This window comes from Bombina bombina, chromosome 6 (genome assembly GCF_027579735.1).
Source record: "Bombina bombina isolate aBomBom1 chromosome 6, aBomBom1.pri, whole genome shotgun sequence".
NCBI lineage: Eukaryota > Metazoa > Chordata > Amphibia > Anura > Bombinatoridae > Bombina > Bombina bombina.
This window is the reverse complement of record NC_069504.1, coordinates 890,183,324-890,207,049: the sequence shown is the minus strand read 5'-3', so window position 1 is coordinate 890,207,049 and position 23,726 is coordinate 890,183,324. Positions and strand designations below refer to the sequence as shown.

General features: G+C 39.1%; 1 protein-coding gene across 2 annotated transcripts in view; it reads left to right on the top strand.

Moving 5' to 3' along the window:
• GPS2 (G protein pathway suppressor 2) overlaps nt 1-23,492 on the top strand; it is an 84,366-nt gene extending 60,874 nt beyond the window's left edge. Inside the window, exon 12 of one of the 2 annotated variants that reach the window (XM_053718445.1) lies at nt 22,024-23,492. In XM_053718445.1, the coding sequence (XP_053574420.1) occupies nt 22,024-22,107 (84 nt within the window). In that variant the 3' untranslated portion in view covers nt 22,108-23,492. The remainder of the gene's footprint in view (nt 1-22,023) is intronic. The other variant, XM_053718446.1, reaches the window with a different exon arrangement.
• Nucleotides 23,493-23,726: the final 234 nt, after the last annotated feature.

Genomic DNA, 23,726 nt, shown 5'->3' with positions numbered 1-23,726 from the left:
CTTTATCTTTTCCTTTTTTTAAAATTAGAGCTATTAGAGATGCTGAGAAATATTTAGAACATGGTATACCATCTATGTAATAATTATTGAATAATTTTACCAACGTTGGAGCAATTTCATCTTTAAGACATTTATAAAGTTCTGCCGGGATCTGATCTGGTCCAGCAGCTTTATTAGCTGGTGCTTTCTTAATGGCAGCCAAGACTTCTTGCAGGGAGATAGGCTTATTTAATTCTGCCAAGTTCACTCTCTCTAGTTTGGGGGTTTTTAGTCCTCTCCAAAAATTCTCTTTACTTTCCAAATTTAGATCTTGTGCTGCATATAAATTCTTATAAAATTGTATTATAAAATCGTCTATTCTTTTACTATTAGTAATTTTGCCCTGGGGGGTTTTAAGAGATTCAATCAAAGGTTTTTTTTGTTTAATTTTGATTAAGTTGGCCAGAAATTGACCTGCTTTACCCCCATATCTATAGAAGCGGAACCTAGTCCTTAGCTCTTCTCGTGCCTGTTTTTGTGCCAAAAATATCTCCCTTTCTTTCTTCTTCCTCTGGTAAGAGTCCCATCTTATCTGAGATGGGTCACTAATATAACTGTTACATGCATTGCGGAGCTGGTTCGCCAATTGTGTATCTCTAGCTAGGAACAGACGCTTTTGTGTAACTAGATATCCTTTAATTTCTCCCCTTATCACAGCTTTAAATGCTTCCCATAAAGTTTCAGTGCGAATTTCTGGATCATAGTTAAAATTATAGTATTCCTTCCATTTTATCTTAAGCCAGGCTTTAAACTGCACATTAGACGCCAAGTATTTAGGGAAAAAAAATCTATTGCCCGCTGCTTGGATACTCCGCGTTTTTATATCTATGGTAACAATAGCATGATCTGAAATTGAAATTTCTTTAATATCTGTCACTATCTCATACTTATACAATTTCTCTGCTATCAAAAAATAGTCCAATCTAGACATTGTCTGATGAGCCTGGGATTCGCATGTATACATTTTTACATCTGGGTTCTGGGACCTCCATATATCTTTGACCCTGAGTGTCTTATTAAACAGTTTAGCTAGTCTAGCTTCCCTTCGTGTGTTTCTATTTATCTTCTGTGACAGTCTATCTAATGCAGGGTATAGAGTCCTGTTGAAGTCCCCGGCTATAATTAAATTTTCCATGCAGAATGGTAAAAGTTTGACTTGTAACCTATCCCAAAATGCTGTGTCCGGTTTATTTGGCCCATAGATATTGCATAATGTTAAGACTATTCCCTCTACCTCTATTTGGAGAATAATAAATCTTTCCCCTGGGTCCATTTCCTTCTGTAGGATTTTATAGTGTAAATTTTTACTCAATAGAAATGCGACTCCTTTCTTCCTCTGTGTGCAGGGGGTTCCCACCACTTCACCTACCCATCCTATATTTAATTTAGCTAGTTCTACCTCCTTTAGGTGAGTCTCCTGTATGAAGGCTATGTCAAGTTTGTGTTTCTTAAGTTGTGCTAGTATCTTTTTCCGCTTTTGAGGTGATGTGATGCCTCCCACATTCCAGGAGGCCATAGCTATGTGGCCCTTCATCAGCTTATCCTAAAATTAGATATAGAGCGGTAGTTTACCCCTTCATTCTGCTCTATCATCTCCCAGAGGGACGGCCAGCCCATGGGTACCTGACAGCAACAACAACAAAGAAGCAGAAAAAAAAAAAAAAAAAAAAAAAGGGGGAAAGGTGGGGTGTGCGAGCATGAAACACAATACACCCTTACCTTTATAAAAAATTATAAAATTCCATACAGAGTTTTCAACAAACCTAATAGGTATAACCACTATACTCTTGACTGTTACTTTATCCCTCATTTTAGTCTTTAATAATGATACCTATACAATAAGTATACTTGGCCTGCCATCAGATTAAAAGGGAATCCCTTGTTGCTTAAAATATTCTTTCACTTCTTTCATTTCCCTCAATACCATCTGACCATTTTCTAGAAAAATTTTAAGTGTTGCAGGGTATATAATTGTAGCCTTCATACCTAAATTAATTAATTTTTTTATTTCCCTTTACCTAAAAGATTTCAGTTTGTTTTTCAATTGAGTTGTACAGTTTATAGGTCACATTAAAGGGGGAAAAAGTTCTGAAATAATTACATCAGAAACCTGACATTTTAACAGGGGTGTGTAGACTTTTTATATCCACTGTGTATGTATGTATGTGTATATGTATGTATGTATGTGTATATGTATATATATATATATATATATATATATATATATATATATATATATATATATATATATATATATATATATATAGTAATCTGCAACATAGGACTGCACTCACTGGATTTATGTAAAAATCTCTTTAATTAGGTAACGTTTCGGAGCACGCAGGCCCCTTCCTCAGACCAGTACAAAACATGCAACTAAACACTGTGTCTTATAAACATATTAAGCCCCACCCACCACCAAATCAACTGTGAATTGCGCCAAAACTGGGGTTGTCATAGTGATAACCCCTAACCCCCTCAGTGTTACCATACTACTAATCACACAATTCCTAGGATAATTCATAAAAGCTTCAAAGTTGTATAGGTGGTACAATAAATGCATGAGCCACAAAATATGCATATTACTAAATGTAAGGCTAAACATCCATGTGTTCCAGTACATACATAAATGGATTCATTAGATAAGAGACATATGACTGCCAAAACAATTCATATTGGTGTAAATTAAACCTTCATATGTGATATATAGACATATATGGCAGTACAGCAGTGCATTACATATAGTCACATAGGTTATACATGTATTAGTCATTAAATCAGAATAGCACTGTGTAACCCTCTTATTGTATTGAACTGTGAGTTCATATTACAGTTTATGATGAGCCGTTCCCACTAGGTGATTGTATAGAGATCAGCTGCAGATACACTATCATATTTAGGGACTCGTACTGTAAACCCTTTAAGCAGCATTATCACTCTTACCTTAAGTATTACTTTGTAACTTGTCTGTATATACATTGTGTTTTAAGGTCAGATTAGGCTCCAAATCTTCTGTAGGAAAGATTGTTGCATGAACAAAAACGTAGCTAAAAGAACGGGCCACTAAATTGTATTAGGCGCACAGAGAAGCTGCTCCGGCGCCCGTACTGCTCATTAGCATAGCGCATGGCTAATTTACATAAGTTGATGACGTATGCGTGTGTATCTGCGTGTCGTCATGGTGACCCAGCAGAGCGTTAGGCAATATGCGATCGTGACCGCCTGTGTTACATCGTGTTAGCTATAGTCAAAGCCTTAACATAGAACACACCTAAAGGAATATTCCTTTAGCAAGGGCATACAAAATAAAAAGTAAAATTTATATTTCACAGTGAGTGGGCTGAGAGCATCGTAGTTTGATGTATATATATGTGTCACCACTGTATTACTGACATACATCTAAGTGTCTCATAAGGCTAAGCACATCATGCATAAAGTTTGTACATACACTTTTTATGTTAGGCACACTAAGTATGAAAAGATCATTACTTCTGGGATATTACTCCTCCCCAACAGGAAGTGCAAGAGGATTCACCCAGCAGAGCTGCATATAGCTCCTCCCCTCTACGTCACTCCCAGTCATTCTCTTGCACCCAACGACTAGATAGGATGTGTGAGAGGACTATGGTGATTATACTTAGTTTTATATCTTCAATCAAAAGTTTGTTATTTTAAAATAGCACCGGAGTGTGTTATTACCTCTCTGGCAGAGTTTGAAGAAGAATCTACCAGAGTTTTGCTATGATTTTAGCCGGAGTAGTTAAGATCATATTGCTGTTCTCGGCCATCTGAGGAGTGAGGTAAACTTCAGATCAGGGGACAGCGGGCAGATGAATCTGCATAGAGGTATGTAGCAGTTTTTATTTTCTGACAATGGAATTGATGAGAAAATCCTGCCATACCGATATGTCATGTATGTATACTTTACACTTCAGTATTCTGGGGAATGGTACTTCACTAGAATTACACTGTAAGAAATACATAAAGCTGTTTAATAACTAGAGATTATGTTTAACGTTTTTGCTGGAATGTAAAATCGTTTTCATTTGCTGAGGTACTGTGTGAATAAATGTTTGGGCACTATTTTTCCACTTGGCAGTTGCTTAATCTGTTTTTCTGACAGTTTCTGTTCTCCCTCACGGCTGTGTGTGAGGGGGAGGGGCCGTTTTTTGGCGCTTTTTCTATGCATCAAATATTTCAGTCAGCAACTCATTGTATTCCCTGCATGATCCGGTTCATCTCTACAGAGCTCAGGGGTCTTCAAAACTTATTTTGAGGGAGGTAATTTCTCTCAGTAGAGCTGTGAGAATTATAGTTTGACTGAGATAAAAAACGTTTATTCTGTAATTTGTTTCCTGCTTTCAGAATTTGTTATCTTTGCTAATGGGATTAAACCTTTGCTAAAGTTGTGTTGTTTACAAGGATTGAGGCTATAACTGTTTCAATTTATTAATTGTCAACTGTCATAGATCTTCTGTGCTTCTTAAAGGCACAGTACATTTTAATATTATTCTAATTGAATTGTATTTCCAAGTTGCAAGTTTATTTGCTAGTGTGTTAAACATGTCTGATTCAGAGGATGATACCTGTGTCATTTGTTGCAATGCCAAAGTGGAGCCCAATAGAAATTTATGTACTAACTGTATTGATGCTACTTTAAATAAAAGTCAATCTGTACAAATTGAACAAATTTCACCAAACAACGAGGGGAGAGTTATGCCGACTAACTCGCCTCACGTGTCAGTACCTACATCTCCCGCTCAGAGGGAGGTGCGTGATATTGTAGCGCCGAGTACATCTGGGCGGCCATTACAAATCACATTACAGGATATGGCTACTGTTATGACTGAGGTTTTGGCTAAATTACCAGAACTAAGAGGTAAGCGTGATCACTCTGGGGTGAGAACAGAGTGCGCTGATAATATTAGGGCCATGTCAGACACTGCGTCACAGGTGGCAGAACATGAGGACGGAGAACTTCATTCTGTGGGTGACGGTTCTGATCCAAACAGACTGGATTCAGATATTTCAAATTTTAAATTTAAACTGGAAAACCTCCGTGTATTACTAGGGGAGGTGTTAGCGGCTCTGAATGATTGTAACACAGTTGCAATACCAGAGAAAATGTGTAGGTTGGATAAATATTTTGCGGTACCGACGAGTACTGAGGTTTTTCCTATACCTAAGAGACTTACTGAAATTGTTACTAAGGAGTGGGATAGACCCGGTGTGCCGTTCTCACCCCCTCCGATATTTAGAAAAATGTTTCCAATAGACGCCACCACAAGGGACTTATGGCAAACGGTCCCTAAGGTGGAGGGAGCAGTTTCTACCTTAGCTAAGCGTACCACTATCCCGGTGGAGGATAGCTGTGCTTTTTCAGATCCAATGGATAAAAAGTTAGAGGGTTACCTTAAGAAAATGTTTGTTCAACAAGGTTTTATATTGCAACCCCTTGCATGCATTGCGCCGATCACGGCTGCAGCGGCATTCTGGATTGAGTCTCTGGAAGAGAACATTGGTTCAGCTACTCTGGACGACATTACGGACAGGCTTAGAGTCCTTAAACTAGCTAATTCATTCATTTCGGAGGCCGTAGTACATCTTACTAAACTTACGGCGAAGAATTCAGGATTCGCCATTCAGGCACGCAGGGCGCTGTGGCTAAAATCCTGGTCAGCTGATGTTACTTCTAAGTCTAAATTGCTTAATATACCTTTCAAAGGGCAGACATTATTCGGGCCCGGGTTGAAAGAGATTATCGCTGACATTACAGGAGGTAAAGGCCATGCCCTGCCTCAGGACAAAGCCAAGACTAGACAGTCTAATTTTCGTTCCTTTCGTAATTTCAAAGCAGGAGCAGCATCAACTTCCTCTGCACCAAAACAGGAAGGAGCTGTTGCTCGCTACAGACAAGGCTGGAAACCTAACCAGTCCTGGAACAAGGGCAAGCAGACTAGGAAACCTGCTGCTGCCCTTAAAACAGCATGAATTGAGGGCCCCCGATCCGGGATCGGATCTAGTGGGGGGCAGACTTTCTCTCTTCGCCCAGGCTTGGGCAAGAGATGTTCAGGATCCCTGGGCGCTAGAGATAATATCTCAGGGATACCTTCTGGACTTCAAATACTCTCCTCCAAGAGAGAGATTTCATCTGTCAAGATTGTCAACAATCCAGACAAAGAAAGAGGCGTTTCTACGCTGCGTACAAGAGCTCTTGTTAATGGGAGTAATCCATCCAGTTCCACGATCGGAACAGGGACAGGGGTTTTACTCAAATCTGTTTGTGGTTCCCAAAAAAGAGGGAACTTTCAGACCAATCCTGGACTTAAAGATCCTAAACAAATTCCTAAGAGTTCCATCGTTCAAGATGGAGACTATTCGGACAATTTTACCTATGATCCAAGAGGGTCAATACATGACCACTGTAGATTTAAAAGATGCTTACCTTCACATACCGATTCACAAAGATCATTATCGGTACCTAAGGTTTGCCTTCCTAGACAGGCATTACCAGTTTGTGGCTCTTCCATTCGGATTGGCTACAGCTCCAAGAATCTTCACAAAGGTTCTGGGTGCTCTTCTGGCGGTACTAAGACCGCGGGGAATCTCGGTAGCTCCATACTTAGACGACATTCTGATACAAGCTTCAAGCTTTCAAACTGCCAAGTCTCATACAGAGTTAGTGCTGGCATTTCTAAGGTCACATGGATGGAAGGTGAACGAAAAGAAAAGTTCACTCGTTCCACTCACAAGAGTTCCCTTCCTGGGGACTCTTATAGATTCTGTAGAAATGAAGATTTACCTGACAGAGGACAGGCTAACAAGACTTCAAAGTGCTTGCCGCACCCTTCATTCCATTCAACACCCGTCAGTGGCTCAATGCATGGAGGTAATCGGCTTAATGGTAGCGGCAATGGACATAGTACCCTTTGCACGCTTACACCTCAGACCACTGCAACTGTGCATGCTAAGTCAGTGGAATGGGGATTACTCAGACTTATCCCCTTCTCTGAATCTGGATCAAGAGACCAGAAATTCTCTTCTATGGTGGCTTTCTCGGCCACATCTGTCCAGGGGGATGCCATTCAGCAGACCAGACTGGACAATTGTAACAACAGACGCCAGCCTTCTAGGTTGGGGTGCCGTCTGGAATTCTCTGAAGGCTCAGGGACAATGGAGTCAGGAGGAGAGTCTCCTGCCAATAAACATTCTGGAATTGAGAGCAGTTCTCAATGCCCTCCTGGCTTGGCCCCAGTTGACAACTCGGGGGTTCATCAGGTTTCAGTCGGACAACATCACGACTGTAGCTTATATCAACCATCAGGGAGGGACAAGAAGCTCCCTAGCTATGATGGAAGTATCAAAGATAATTTGCTGGGCAGAGTCTCACTCTTGCCACCTGTCAGCAATCCACATCCCGGGAGTGGAGAACTGGGAGGCGGATTTCTTAAGTCGTCAGACTTTTCATCCGGGGGAGTGGGAACTTCATCCGGAGGTCTTTGCCCAAATACTTCGACGTTGGGGCAAACCAGAGATAGATCTCATGGCGTCTCGACAGAACGCCAAGCTTCCTCGTTACGGGTCCAGATCCAGGGATCCAGGAGCAGTCCTGATAGATGCTCTGACAGCACCTTGGGACAGGATGGCTTACGTGTTTCCACCCTTCCCGTTGCTTCCTCGATTGATTGCCAGAATCAAACAAGAGAGAGCATCAGTGATTCTAATAGCACCTGCGTGGCCACGCAGGACTTGGTATGCAGACCTGGTGGACATGTCATCCTGTCCACCTTGGTCTCTACCTCTGAAACAGGACCTTCTGATACAGGGTCCCTTCAAACATCAAAATCTAACTTCTCTGAAGCTGACTGCTTGGAAATTGAACGCTTGATTTTATCAAGACGTGGATTTTCTGAGTCAGTTATTGATACCTTAATACAGGCTAGGAAACCTGTTACCAGAAAGATTTACCATAAGATATGGCGTAAATACCTATATTGGTGTGAATCCAAAGGTTACTCTTGGAGTAAGGTTAGGATTCCTAGGATATTGTCTTTTCTACAAGAAGGTTTAGAAAAGGGTTTATCTGCTAGTTCATTAAAGGGACAGATCTCAGCTCTGTCCATTCTGTTACACAAACGTCTGTCAGAAGTTCCTGACGTCCAGGCTTTTTGTCAGGCTTTGGCCAGAATTAAGCCTGTGTTTAAAACTGTTGCTCCACCATGGAGTTTAAACCTTGTTCTTAATGTTTTACAGGGCGTTCCGTTTGAACCCCTTCATTCCATTGATATAAAGTTGTTATCTTGGAAAGTTCTATTTTTAATGGCTATTTCCTCGGCTCGAAGAGTCTCTGAATTATCAGCCTTACATTGTGATTCTCCTTATTTGATTTTTCATTCGGATAAGGTAGTCCTGCGTACTAAACCTGGGTTCTTACCTAAGGTAGTTACTAACAGGAATATCAATCAAGAGATTGTTGTTCCTTCCTTATGCCCAAATCCTTCTTCAAAGAAGGAACGTCTACTGCACAACCTGGATGTAGTCCGTGCTCTAAAATTTTACTTACAGGCAACTAAGGAATTTCGACAAACGTCTTCTCTGTTTGTCATTTACTCTGGGCAGAGGAGAGGTCAAAAAGCTTCCGCTACCTCTCTTTCTTTTTGGCTTCGTAGCATAATTCGTTTAGCTTATGAGACTGCTGGACAGCAGCCTCCTGAAAGAATTACAGCTCATTCTACTAGAGCTGTGGCTTCCACTTGGGCCTTCAAGAATGAGGCCTCTGTTGAACAGATTTGCAAGGCTGCAACTTGGTCTTCGCTTCATACTTTTTCCAAATTTTACAAATTTGACACTTTTGCTTCATCGGAGGCTATTTTTGGGGGAGAGGTTCTTCAGGCAGTGGTTCCTTCTGTATAAAGAGCCTGCCTATCCCTCCCGTCATCCGTGTACTTTTGCTTTGGTATTGGTATCCCAGAAGTAATGATGACCCGTGGACTGATCACACTTAACAGAAGAAAACATAATTTATGCTTACCTGATAAATTCCTTTCTTCTGTAGTGTGATCAGTCCACGGCCCGCCCTGTTTTTAAGGCAGGTAAATATTTTTTGATTTATACTCCAGTCACCACTTCACCCTTGGCTTTTCCTTTCTCGTTGGTCCTTGGTCGAATGACTGGGAGTGACATAGAGGGGAGGAGCTATATGCAGCTCTGCTGGGTGAATCCTCTTGCACTTCCTGTTGGGGAGGAGTAATATCCCAGAAGTAATGATGACCCGTGGACTGATCACACTACAGAAGAAAGGAATTTATCAGGTAAGCATAAATTATGTTTTATCCCCTGCAATGTTGATGACCAAAATAATCCAGTAGCAATCAATAGAAATGTAGAAGGCTGTGTAAATCTTTATAGCCTATTCATCAATAAAACAGTCCTAGGGTTAGACTACGTGTGGAGACAGTTCAGATAGAACTGAAAGTTATTTACATTAACACATATGTGTATACAAATATTTAATAATAGTACAGTCTAGGACCTTGTGCCTGGACCCTCACAAGTCCATTCAGTAAAACCTCAAAATATATCATTGGTTTACTGTTATAAATGGCAATCAAAGTGACATCACGTTCTCCTGAATAGCTTAGTATAGGTTTAGCAATATAATGTTATTAGATTGTTAATGTCTTTAGGTCAAAAAAGGTCTGTATCAGTCCTACTGCAAACAGATCCTGTGTTAGGTTGCCAGGAACAAACACAGTGTACTCCAACTAGTTCAAGAATATCACAGGAGGATCACCAGTCTAAACGTCTGGCACAGACCAAAAAGGAAAGGATGATATTCACCACCACCTATAATAAAGGGAAAGACAAGATGGCACAGAACATCAGAAACAGATGGGAGATCCTAGCGACTGACCAGAGTTTACCATTTACACATATGGACCCCCCCATTATGTGGTATAGACGTGGAAGGAGTCTAAGGGATCTACTCATGGCTACAGACCCACAGCAATGCTATATGAAACGGCAATGGCTTAAGACAAAGAAAAAGGGCTGCTACAGATGCCTGGGATGCACAACTTGCAGTGGAATGATCCCATGTAAAGTGTTTAGACATCCACACACTACTCAAAAGTACACAATAAGACATTATATCACCTGTACGACGACTCATGTGATCTATCTATTGAGCTGCTGCTGTGGCCAATTTTATGTAGGAAAAACGACAGACAATGCACGTCTCAGAATGGCTAACCATAGATCAGCCATAAGAAGCGCCCTGGATAAAGGAACTTTGGACCAACCTGTGGCAAGACATTTCCTTATGGCCAAACATAAAGTAACTGATTTAAGGTTCATCTTGATTGACCATGTTCCGTCCCTCAAACGAGGTGGGGACAGGGATAGAACCCTACTCCAGATGGAAGCGAGATGGATTCATAGACTTGGTACCCTATACCCCAAAGGTCTGAATATGTCCAATGACTGGCACTGCTTCCTCTGAAACTAAGCTACAATGACTACTTTACATTCCGGTCTTGTGATGAGGCACCTGGTGCATTCCACCCGCGATTGTGGGACACAAGTCAGGTCTTGATGTTGGACCAGTGGAGCACAGATAAGGTACAAGACTTGGACCTGCCTGGACGTACTATAGTTGGTTAACTAACCAGTGAGTTTCATATGCCCTAGTGTGATACACACTTGGTGGGTCCAACTTAAGTGTCGCTTATGGGCCTGTGTGTTGGCTACTTAGTGATGGAAGCAGGTCACTTAAATACGTGACATATGGGTATTAATGGGACACCTGTGATATTCTTGAACTAGTTGGAGTACACTGTGTTTGTTCCTGGCAACCTAACACAGGATCTGTTTGCAGTAGGACTGATACAGACCTTTTTTGACCTAAAGACATTAACAATCTAATAACATTATATTGCTAAACCTATACTAAGCTATTCAGGAGAACGTGATGTCACTTTGATTGCCATTTATAACAGTAAACCAATGATATATTTTGAGGTTTTACTGAATGGACTTGTGAGGGTCCAGGCACAAGGTCCTAGACTGTACTATTATTAAATATTTGTATACACAAATGTAAATAACTTTCAGTTCTATCTGAACTGTCTCCACACGTAGTCTAACCCTAGGACTGTTTTATTGATGAATAGGCTATAAAGATTTACACAGCCTTCTACATTTCTATTGATTGCTACTGGATTATTTTGGTTATCAACATTGCAGGGGATAAAGTCTCTTGTCATACTTAGTGTGCCTAACATAAAGTGTATGTACAAACTTTATGCATGATGTGCTTAGCCTTATGAGACACTTAGATGTATGTCAGTAATTCAGTGGTGACACATATATATACATCCACTACGATGCTCTCAGCCCACTCAGTGTGAAATATAAATTTTACTTTCTTTCATGTAATTAGCAAGAGTCCATGAGCTAGTGACGTATGGGATATACATTCCTACCAGGAGGGGCAAAGTTTCCCAAACCTCAAAATGCCTATAAATACACCCCTCACCACACCCACAATTCAGTTTTACAAACTTTGCCTCCGATGGAGGTGGTGAAGTAAGTTTGTGCTAGATTCTACGTTGATATGCGCTCCGCAGCAAGTTGGAGCCCGGTTTTCCTCTCAGCGTGCAGTGAATGTCAGAGGGATGTGAGGAGAGTATTGCCTATTTGAATGCAGTGATCTCCTTCTAAGGGGTCTATTTCATAGGTTCTCTGTTATCGGTCGTAGAGATTCATCTCTTACCTCCCTTTTCAGATCGACGATATACTCTTATATATACCATTACCTCTGCTGATTCTCGTTTCAGTACTGGTTTGGCTATCTGCTATATGTAGATGAGTGTCCTGGGGTAAGTAAGTCTTATTTTCTGTGACACTCCTAGCTATGGTTGGGCACTTTGTTTATAAAGTTCTAAATATATGTATTCAAACATTTATTTGCCTTGACTCAGAATGTTCAACTTTCCTTATTTTCAGACAGTCAGTTTCATATTTGGGATAATGCATTTTAATTTAACATTTTTCTTACCTTAAAATTTGACTTTTTCCCTGTGGGCTGTTAGGCTCGCGGGGGCTGAAAATGCTTCATTTTATTGCGTCATTCTTGGCGTCATTTTTTGACGTTACTTTGCGCCAAAAATGTCGGCGTTCCGGATGTGGCGTCATTTTTGGCGCCAAAAAGCATTTAGGCGCCAAATAATGTGGGCGTCTTATTTGGCGCGAAAAAATATGGGCGTCACTTTTGTCTCCACATTATTTAAGTCTCATTTTTTATTGCTTCTGGTTGCTAGAAGCTTGTTCACTGGCATTTTTTCCCATTCCTGAAACTGTCATTTAAGGAATTTGATCAATTTTGCTTTATATATATGTTGTTTTTTCTCTTACATATTGCAAGATGTCTCACGTTGCATCTGAGTCAGAAGATACTACAGGAAAATCGCTGTCAAGTGCTGAATCTACCAAAGCTAAGTGTATCTGCTGTAAACTTTTGGTAGCTATTCCTCCAGCTGTTGTTTGTATTGATTGTCATGACAAACTTGTTAAAGCAGATAATATTTCCTTTAGTAAAGTACCATTGCCTGTTGCAGTTCCTTCAACATCTAAGGTGCAGAATGTTCCTGATAATATAAGAGATTTTGTTTCTGAATCCATAAAGAAGGCTATGTCTGTTATTTCTCCTTCTAGTAAACGTAAAAAATCTTTTAAAACTTCTCTCCCTACAGATGAATTTTTAACTGAACATCATCATTCTGATTCTGATGATTCCTCTGGTTCAGAGGATTCTGTCTCAGAGGTTGATGCTGATAAATCTTCATATTTATTTAAAATGGAATTTATTCGTTCTTTACTTAAAGAAGTCCTAATTGCTTTAGAAATAGAGGATTCTGGTCCTCTTGATACTAAATCTAAACGTTTAAATAAGGTTTTTAAATCTCCTGTAGTTATTCCAGAAGTTTTTCCTGTCCCTGATGCTATTTCTGCAGTAATTTCCAAAGAATGGGATAATTTGGGTAATTCATTTACTCCTTCTAAGCGTTTTAAGCAATTATATCCTGTGCCGTCTGACAGATTAGAATTTTGGGACAAGATCCCTAAAGTTGATGGGGCTATTTCTACCCTTGCTAAACGTACTACTATTCCTACGTCAGATGGTACTTCGTTTAAGGATCCTCTAGATAGGAAAATTGAGTCCTTTCTAAGAAAAGCTTATCTGTGTTCAGGTAATCTTCTTAGACCTGCTATATCTTTGGCTGATGTTGCTGCAGCTTCAACTTTTTGGTTGGAAACTTTAGCGCAACAAGTAACACATCGTGATTCTCATGATATTATTATTCTTCTTCAACATGCTAATAATTTTATCTGTGATGCCATTTTTGATATTATCAGAGTTGATGTCAGGTTTATGTCTCTAGCTATTTTAGCTAGAAGAGCTTTATGGCTTAAAACTTGGAATGCTGATATGGCTTCTAAATCAACTTTACTTTCCATTTCTTTCCAGGGTAACAAATTATTTGGTTCTCAGTTGGATTCCATTATTTCAACTGTTACTGGTGGGAAAGGAACTTTTTTACCACAGGATAAAAAATCTAAGGGTAAAAACAGGGCTAATAATTGTTTTCGTTCCTTTCGTTTCAACAAAGAACAAAAGCCTGATCCTTCATCCTCAGGAGCAGTTTCAGTTTGGAGACCATCTCCAGTCTGGAATAAATCCAAGCCAGCTAGAAAGGCAAAGCCTGCTTCTAAGTCCACATGAAGGTGCGGCCCTCATTCCAGCTCAGCTGGTAGGGGGCAGGTTACGTTTTTTCAAGGAAATTTGGATCAATTCTGTTCACAATCTTTGGATTCAGAGCATTGTTTCAGAAGGGTACAGAATTGGTTTCAAGTTGAGACCTCCTGCAAAGAGATTTTTTCTTTCCCGTGTCCCAGTAAATCCAGTAAAAGCTCAAGCATTTCTGAAATGTGTTTCAGATCTAGAGTTGTCTGGAGTAATTATGCCAGTTCCAGTTCCGGAACAGGGGGATGGGGTTTTATTCAAATCTCTTCATTGTACCAAAGAAGGAGTTTGAATTTGGTTCTGGGAGCTCTTCAAGCTCCTCCGTTTGAACCTATGCATTCATTGGACATTAAATTACTTTCTTGGAAAGTTTTGTTCCTTTTGGCCATCTCTTCTGCCAGAAGAGTTTCTGAATTATCTGCTCTTTCTTGTGAGTCTCCTTTTCTGTTTTTTCATCAGGATAAGGCGGTGTTGCGAACTTCTTTTGAATTTTTACCTAAAGTTGTGAATTCCAACAACATTAGTAGAGAAATTGTGGTTCCTTCATTATGTCCTAATCCTAAGAATTCTAAGGAGAAATCGTTGCATTCTTTGGATGTTGTTAGAGCTTTGAAATATTATGTTGAAGCTACGAAATCTTTTCGTAAGACTTCTAGTCTATTTGTTATCTTTTCCGGTTCTAGAAAAGGCCAGAAAGCTTCTGCCATTTCTTTGGCATCTTGGTTGAAATCTTTAATTCATCTTGCCTATGTTGAGTCGGGTAAAACTCCGCCTCAGAGAATTACAGCTCATTCTACTAGGTCAGTTTCTACTTCCTGGGCGTTTAGGAATGAAGCTTCGGTTGACCAGATCTGCAAAGCAGCAACTTGGTCCTCTTTGCATACTTTTACTAAATTCTACCATTTTTATGTATTTTCTTCTTCTGAAGCAGTTTTTGGTAGAAAAGTACTTCAGGCAGCGGTTTCAGTTTGAATCTTCTGCTTATGTTTTTCATTTTGGGTGTGGATTTTTTTCAGCAGGAATTGGCTGTCTTTATTTTATCCCTCCCTCTCTAGTGACTCTTGTGTGGAAAGATCCACATCTTGGGTAGTCATTATCCCATACGTCACTAGCTCATGGACTCTTGCTAATTACATGAAAGAAAACATAATTTATGTAAGAACTTACCTGATAAATTCATTTCTTTCATATTAGCAAGAGTCCATGAGGCCCGCCCTTTTTTGTGGTGGTTATGATTTTGTATAAAGCACAATTATTCCAATTCCTTATTTTATATGCTTTCGCACTTTTTTTATCACCCCACTTCTTGGCTATTCGTTAAACTGAATTGTGGGTGTGGTGAGGGGTGTATTTATAGGCATTTTGAGGTTTGGGAAACTTTGCCCCTCCTGGTAGGAATGTATATCCCATACGTCACTAGCTCATGGACTCTTGCTAATATGAAAGAAATGAATTTATCAGGTAAGTTCTTACATAAATTATGTTTTATGTTTTTTATTTTGTATGCCCTTGCTAAAGGAATATTCCTTTAGGTGTGTCCCATGTTAAGGCTTTGACTATAGCTAGCACGATGTAACACAGGCGGTCACGATCGCATATTGCCTAACGCTCTGCTGGGTCACCATGACGACGCGCAGATACACGCCCATGCGCTATGCTAATGAGCAGTACGGGCGCCGGAGCAGCTTCTCTGTGCGCCTAATACAATTTAGTGGCCCGTTCTTTTAGCTACGTTTTTGTTCATGCAACAATCTTTCCTACAGAAGATTTGGAGCCTAATCTGACCTTAAAACACAATGTATATACAGACAAGTTATAAAGTAATACTTAAGGTAAGAGTAATAATGCTGCTTAAAGGGTTTACAGTACGAGTCCCTAAATATGATTGTATAGAGAGCTGCAGATACACTATCACCTAGTGGGAACGGTTCATCATAAACTGTAATATGAACTCACAGTTCAATACAATAAGAGGGTTACACAGTGCTATTCTGATTTAATGACTAATACATGTATAACCTATGTGACTATATGTAATGCACTGCTGTACTGCCATATATGTCTATATATCACATATGAAGGTTTAATTTACACCAATATGAATTGTTTTGGCAGTCATATGTCTCTTATCTAATGAATCCATTTATGTATGTACTGGAACACATGGATGTTTAGCCTTACATTTAGTAATATGCATATTTTGTGGCTCATGCATTTATTGTACCACCTATACAACTTTGAAGCTTTTATGAATTATCCTAGGAATTGTGTGATTAGTAGTATGGTAACACTGAGGGGGTTAGGGGTTATCACTATGACAACCCCAGTTTTGGCGCAATTCACAGTTGATTTGGTGGTGGGTGGGGCTTAATATGTTTATAAGACACAGTGTTTAGTTGCATGTTTTGTACTGGTCTGAGGAAGGGGCCTGCGTGCTCCGAAACGTTACCTAATTAAAGAGATTTTTACATAAATCCAGTGAGTGCAGTCCTATGTTGCAGATTACTATATATATATATATATATATATATATACATATATATATATATATATATATATATATATATATACATATATATACATATATATACATACATATACACATACATACATACATACATATACACATACATACATACATATACACATACATACATACACAGTGGATATAAAAAGTCTACACACCCCTGTTAAAATGTCAGGTTTCTGATGTAATTATTTCAGAACTTTTTCCCCCTTTAATGTGACCTATAAACTGTACAACTCAATTGAAAAACAAACTGAAATCTTTTAGGTAAAGGGAAATAAAAAAAAAAAAATAATATGGTTGCATAAGTGTGAACACCCTTAAAGGGACAGTAAACCTTAAAAATGTTATATAATTCTGCACATAGTGCAGAATTATATAACATTATTTAAGTGCTATAGTTCTAAAAGCCTTTTTTTACCTTTTAATATGTAAAAATGATGGCGCTTTTACAGACCCGCTCTCTGCTGAGCGGGTCTGTAATATTTAGTCAGCGCATCGGGCCAGCTGTATAGTCGCAGCCCGGCCCGACCGCGCCATAGCACTAAGTGCAGCTCGCTCCTCAACTTTGGTTTCATCAGAACACCTTTTGCAACATGCTTTTGGGAAACTTCAGATGTGTTTTTGCAAAATTTAGCCGGGCTTGGATGGGTTTTTTTTTTGTAAGAAAAGGCTTCTGTCTTGCCACTCTACCCCATAGCCCAGATATATGAAGAATACGGGCTATTGTTGTCACATGTACCACACAGCCAGTACTTGCCAGATATTCCTGCAGCTCCTTTAATGTTGCTGTAGGCCTCTTGGCAGCTTCCCAGACAAGTTTTCTTCTCGTCGTTCCATCAATTTTGGAGGGACATCCAGTTCTTGGTAATGTCACTGTTGCACCATATTTTCTTCACTTGATGATGACTGTCTTCACTGTGTTCCATGGAATATCTAATGCCTTGAATATTATTTTGTACCGTTCTCCTGACTGATACCTTTTAACAATGAGATCCCTCTGATGTTTTAGAAGCTCTCTGCGGACCATGGCATATATATATGTGTGTGTGTATGTATATAGATATATAGATATATATAGATATGTATATGTGTGTATGTGTATATGTATGTGTGTATATATATATTTATCAAGCCTATTTAAGAGAGAGAGAATTATGAATTTCGACAAATATCATATAAAAAGTAAGGGATATCAGCACTCTCTTTTATTGAGAAAAGTCATATAAATTTATTTATTTCAGAAGGAGATCCAACAAGCAGCGGACCTCTGTCCCATCAATGAGCAGAAACCTGCACATAATGAAAACACATTTAAAATAGATGCCTAGCACATAAAATTGACTGGCCAGTCTTATCTAATGTTAACTCGAACAGATAAAGTACCTCATATAGCAGACAGCTATATAGAGAAAATGCAATAACGTCTGCTCCTAAAATGGCAATCAAATGAAAGCAGTAATATGTAAATACATAGTAGCAGATTTACACAGGTATCTCTATAGCATAATTGCATAAAACAACAACATACAGCTGCCGCTGACATACTCAGCTAGGTTAACAAGATATAGCAGTCCCATAGATATATAGCAAGAGTTAACTGTGAAAGTCTGTTTGAACTTCCCTTGCTAGCTTAGCAGATATCTGCACTCATATAGCACCATTGTAGAAACAAACATGTCCCGTATAATTGAAACAGCAAACAAATATCTTCAGTATTTCTTTCCTTATTGCTCTCAACTTAAAAGTTACTGGCAGGTTGATATACTGTAATTATCATATATTTTAGGTTACCGCTTCTTCAGGTGAGTCCCCTGTTGTATCTCCCGGTATACATACATACACTGCGCTTAGTCCAGCGCTACTCCGCCTCTTCAAGGCTGTATGTCTTCTTCCAGGGCTGGCTACACAAAACAAAGGTGCTCACATCCAGGCTGTGAGTAGTTGCATCCAGTCCCTTTATTTTTCACTTGTGCATATTCTCATACACAGGCAGGGATCTTTTCGGGTCCAGCAAACAAACGTCTCACTTTTCCTCCACCATCTCTGGGGCGCTCAGGTGTGCATACAATCAAGAGCTGACTCACGCTTGTAAACAGGTGGGAAGTTCAAACAGACTTTCACAGTTAACTCTTGCTATATATCTATGGGACTGCTATATCTTGTTAACCTAGCTGAGTATGTCAGCGGCAGCTGTATGTTGTTGTTTTATGCAATTATGCTATAGAGATACCTGTGTAAATCTGCTACTATGTATTTACATATTACTGCTTTCATTTGATTGCCATTTTAGGAGCAGACGTTATTGCATTTTCTCTATATAGCTGTCTGCTATATGAGGTACTTTATCTGTTTGAGTTAACATTAGATAAGACTGGCCAGTCAATTTTATGTGCTAGGCATCTATTTTAAATGTGTTTTCATTATGTGCAGGTTTCTGCTCATTGATGGGACAGAGGTCCGCTGCTTGTTGGATCTCTTTCTGAAATAAATAAATTTATGACTTTTCTCAAAAAGAGTGCTGATATCCCTTACTTTTTATATGATATTTGTCGAAATTCATAATTCTATCTCTCTTAAATAGGCTTGATAAATTAAAATTTTATAAGGGTCTGCACCAATTGATGTGACTACATCGAATTATTAATACTATTGTAAACAAAAGTATATATATTATCTCTCCCCTCCAATTCTTATATTTGTGTATATATATATATATATATATATATATATATATACACACACACACACACACACACAGTATATCTATATCTCTTGCATCAGTTTCATGCACTCGCTCGTAGATATTGCATAAATGGCCCAGGTGACTCCTCAAGAATATTAACCCCTTAATGACCGGACCATTTTTCAGTTTTCTTACCCTTAATGACAATGGCTATTTTTACATTTCTGCAGTGTTTGTGTTTAGCTGTAATTTTCCTCTTACTCATTTACTGTACCCACACACATTATATACCGTTTTTCTCGCCATTAAATGGACTTTCTAAAGATACCATTTTTTTCATCACATCTTATAATTTAATATAAAAAATATATAAAATATGAGGAAAAAATGGAAAAAAACACACTTTTTCTAACTTTGACCTCCAAAATCTGTTACACATTTACAACCACCAAAAAACACCCATGCTAAATAGTTTCTAAATTTTGTCCTGAGTTTAGAAATACCCAATGGTTACATGTTTGCTTTTTTTGCAAGTTATAGGGCAATAAGTACAAGTAGAACTTTGCTATTTCCAAACCACTTTTTTTCAAAATTAGCGCTAGTTACATTGGAACACTGATATCTGTCCGGAATCCCTGAATATCCCTTGACATGTATATATTTTTTTTTAGAAGACAACCCAAAGTATTGATTTATGCCCATTTTGGTATATTTCATGCCACCATTTCACTGCCAAATGCGAGCAAATAAAAAAAATTGTTCACTTTTTCACAAATTTTGTCACAAACTTTAGGTTTCTCACTGAAATTATTTACAAACAGTTTGTGCAATTATGGCACAAATGGTTGTAAATGCTTCTCTGGGATCCCCTTTGTTCAGAAATAGCAGACATATATGGCTTTGGCGTTGCTTTTTGGTAATTAGAAGGCCGCTAAATGCAGCTGCGCACCACACGTGTATTATGCCCAGCAGTGAAGGGGTTAATTAGGGATCTTGTAGGGACCTTGAAGGGTTAATTTTAGCTTTAGTGTAGTGTAGTAGACAACCCAAAGTATTGATCTAGGCCCATTTTGGTATATTTCATGCCACCATTTCACCGCCAAATGCGAGCAAATAAAAAAAAAAGTGACATTTTCACAATTTTAGGTTTCTCACTTAAATTATTTACAAACAGCTTGTGCAATTATGGCACAAATGGTTGTAAATGCTTCTCTGGGATCTCCTTTGTTCATAAATAGCAGACATATATGGCTTTGGCGTTGCTTTTTGGCAATTAGGAGGCCGCTAAATGCTGCTGCGCACCACACTTGTATTAAGCCCAGCAGTGAAGGGGTTAATTAGGTAGCTTGTAGAGAGCTTGCAGGGTTAATTTTAGCTTTAGTGTAGAGATTAGCCTCCCACCTGACACATCCCACCCCCTGATCCCTCCCAGACAGCTCTCTTCCCTCCCCCACCCCACAATTGTCCCCGCCATCTTAAGTACTGGCAGAAAGTCTGCCAGTACTAAAATAAAAGGTGTTTTTTTTTTTTTTTTTTTTTTTTTTTTAATTATTCAGCTGTGATGGACCCCTGCCTTAACCCCCAACCTCCCTGATCCCCCCCAAACACCTCTCTAACCCTCCCCACCTACCTAATTGCCACCATCTTGGGTACTGGCAGCTGTCTGCCAGTACCCAGTTTTCCCCAAAAAATAAAGTGTTTTGTTACATGTTTTATTTTTTCTGTAGTGTAGCTGCCCCAAACCCCCCCCCCCCGACCCCACCCCCCCCAGATCCTGATCCTGATTATTTATTTAAAAAATTCTGCCCCCCTCCCTCTTACCAAAATTCATTGGTGGCAGTGCCAGTGATTGCTGCGCGCGCGCACACACACGCACGCGCGTGCACGCAGCCCCCCGCACGCTCCCGGCATCCGGCGTGCACAATGCACTTGAAGGAACCGGATGCCGGGTAGCGATGGGCCGCCCACCCTCCTCCCTGTAAGCTCCCACCCACCAACGAACGGCCGCATCGCTACCGGTGCAGAGAGGGCCACAGAGTGGCTCTCTCTGCATCGGATGCTTTCTAAAGGGTATTGCAGGATGCCTCAATATCGAGGCATCACTGCAATACCCTGAGAGCTGCTGGAAGCGATTGCGATCGCTTCCAGCACTCTCTAAGACAAGTGACGTACCAGGTACGTCCATTGTCACTAACTGCAAGTTTTTGCAGGACGTACCTGGTACGTCAGTTGTCATTAAGGGGTTAATAAAACATCAGGCACAAAGGAGGGCACTCACGGGTCTTTATATCATCCAAACATTATCTGTATTCAATGTATCACATTATGTAAAAGTCAGTGTTTTCGGCTACTTTGGTGAGCCTTTTTCAAGACAATCTTAGAGATCTCAAAGTGCAGCGTCTCATTACATTGACTAGAAATGGCAGCGTGAGACGCTGCACTTCTATATAATATATATATATATATATATATATATATATATATATATATTTCTCATGCATCCATATATAAATATTTACATATAATATGTATGTGGATGTGTGTGTGTGTGTATATATAATATATAATATATATATATATATATATAATACAGTATCCCAGTACACCCCTCACAATTTTGTAAATATTTTATTATATCTTTTCATGTGACAACACTGAAGAAATGACACTCTGCTACAAGTAGTGAGTGCACAGCCTGTATAACAGTGTAAATTTGCTGTCCCCTCAAAATAACTCAACACACAGCCATTAATGTCTAAACCGTTGGCAACAAAAGTGAGTATATAGTTAAGCAGTTATGGGATAATTGCGTGGGATAAACTGCCTTCAAAGTAAAGGATGCTAAAATGTTATATTTTTCAAACACAGGTAATGGTTACAGACATACATTGATTTTTTTTAATTGGATGACAATTTTGTTATACTGTGTGGTATGCGTAATATTCATTTGAAATATTTGTCTTGCAGTCTGGGTTTCAGGCTTCCCCTCAGCAGACTCCTCGTCTTCCTTTCATGCAGCACAGTCAAAACCAACGCTTCTACCACAAATAAGCTCCAGTCAATCAGCACTGAAATACCAACGTTTTATTGTGACCTTAGTCTCTAATGTGAGAGAAGATTGCATTCACCTTGGCTGCTGCTTCCATTCCACACTCTTCATTTCTCTCTTGTTGCTCATGCTTCTTTCCTGGGCTATTTTTCCACATTTTCTTCTGTTCTTTACACCACTTCCCGTTATTTAATGCTCCTTCTCTTTTACATAAAATAAAGTGCTTGTATCCAAGTGTTCTTTGTTGCAAGTTTATGAAGAATATATTTCTTTACTTTACTATAAATCACTCAGTAGCTTGACTTGGTTTAGGAAGAAGATCATATTAGCCTTCCCATGGTGCAAAAAAAAACACATTTTCTGTACAAATAAAACCTTTAATAAAATATATATATATATAAACTAGGTGCTGCTGCGAACATTATAATCAATGGAAGCACTCAGGATTTGTAAACATGTGAAAACAAAATTTATTGACTTTTCAGGGAAATAAATTTAAAGGGATACTAAACCCAATTTTTTTCTTTCATTATTCAGATAGAGCATGCAATTTTAAGCAACTAATTCACTCCTATTATCAATTTTTCTTTGTTCTCTTGCTATCTTTATTTGAAAAAAAAGGCAGCTAAGGAGCCAGACAATTGGTTCAGAACAGTGGACAGTACTTGTTTATTGGTGGTTGCATTTAGCCACCAATCAGCAAGCACAACCCAGGTTGTGAACCAAAAATGGGCCGGCTTCTAAACTTAAAGGGGCAATAAACCTAGCAAATATTGTTATATAATTCTGCACACAGTGGTCTGGTAGCGGGAGCGAGCTACATTGAGTTTAATTGCGAGATCGGGCTGGCTGTGATTAGACAGCGTGCCACGATGCGCTTAGGAGAAAAAACAGACCTGCTCAGTAGAACCAGGAGCGGCGTTCTGTTTTTGTAGTAAAATATCCCTCTAACCCTTTGCTTTAGAAAGCTCGCGCTAAGCTAATGTTATATAATTCTGCAGAATTATATAACATTATTTGCTAGGTTTACTGTCCCTTTAACATTCTTGCTTTTCAAATAAAGATAGCAAGAGAATGAAGAAAACATTATAATAGGAGTAAATTAGAAAGTTGCTTAAAATTGCATGCTGTATCTGAATCATGATAGAAAAAAATTGGGTTCAGTGTCCCTTTAAGCCCTTCAGGACAGAGGCAATTTTTTCAAGTTCTGAACGTAAACAAAAATCTAGAATTTGAGCTATATGTTTGTTTAACCACAATTTACCTTTCACATTAAGTGCACCCACTTATTATATATTGTTTTTTAGATGACAAATAAGGCTTTCTTTTAACATCAAATATTTATATATAAACTATTTTATATGAATAAAATCTGTGAAAAATTAAATGTTATGTTTTGCAAGCATTTTTATTATCATCATCATCCTGATAGATTTTACTGCAATAAAACACCCATATTTGTTCAACGATGTCCATGAGTACAATACCCCCATGTACAGATTTTATGGGGTTTCGGGAAGTTACAGGGCCAAATATGGGGCCTGTCCATTTACATGGAAATTTGTCACATATATTTCTCTTGTAAGGTGTATCCAGTCCACGGATCATCCATTACTTGTGG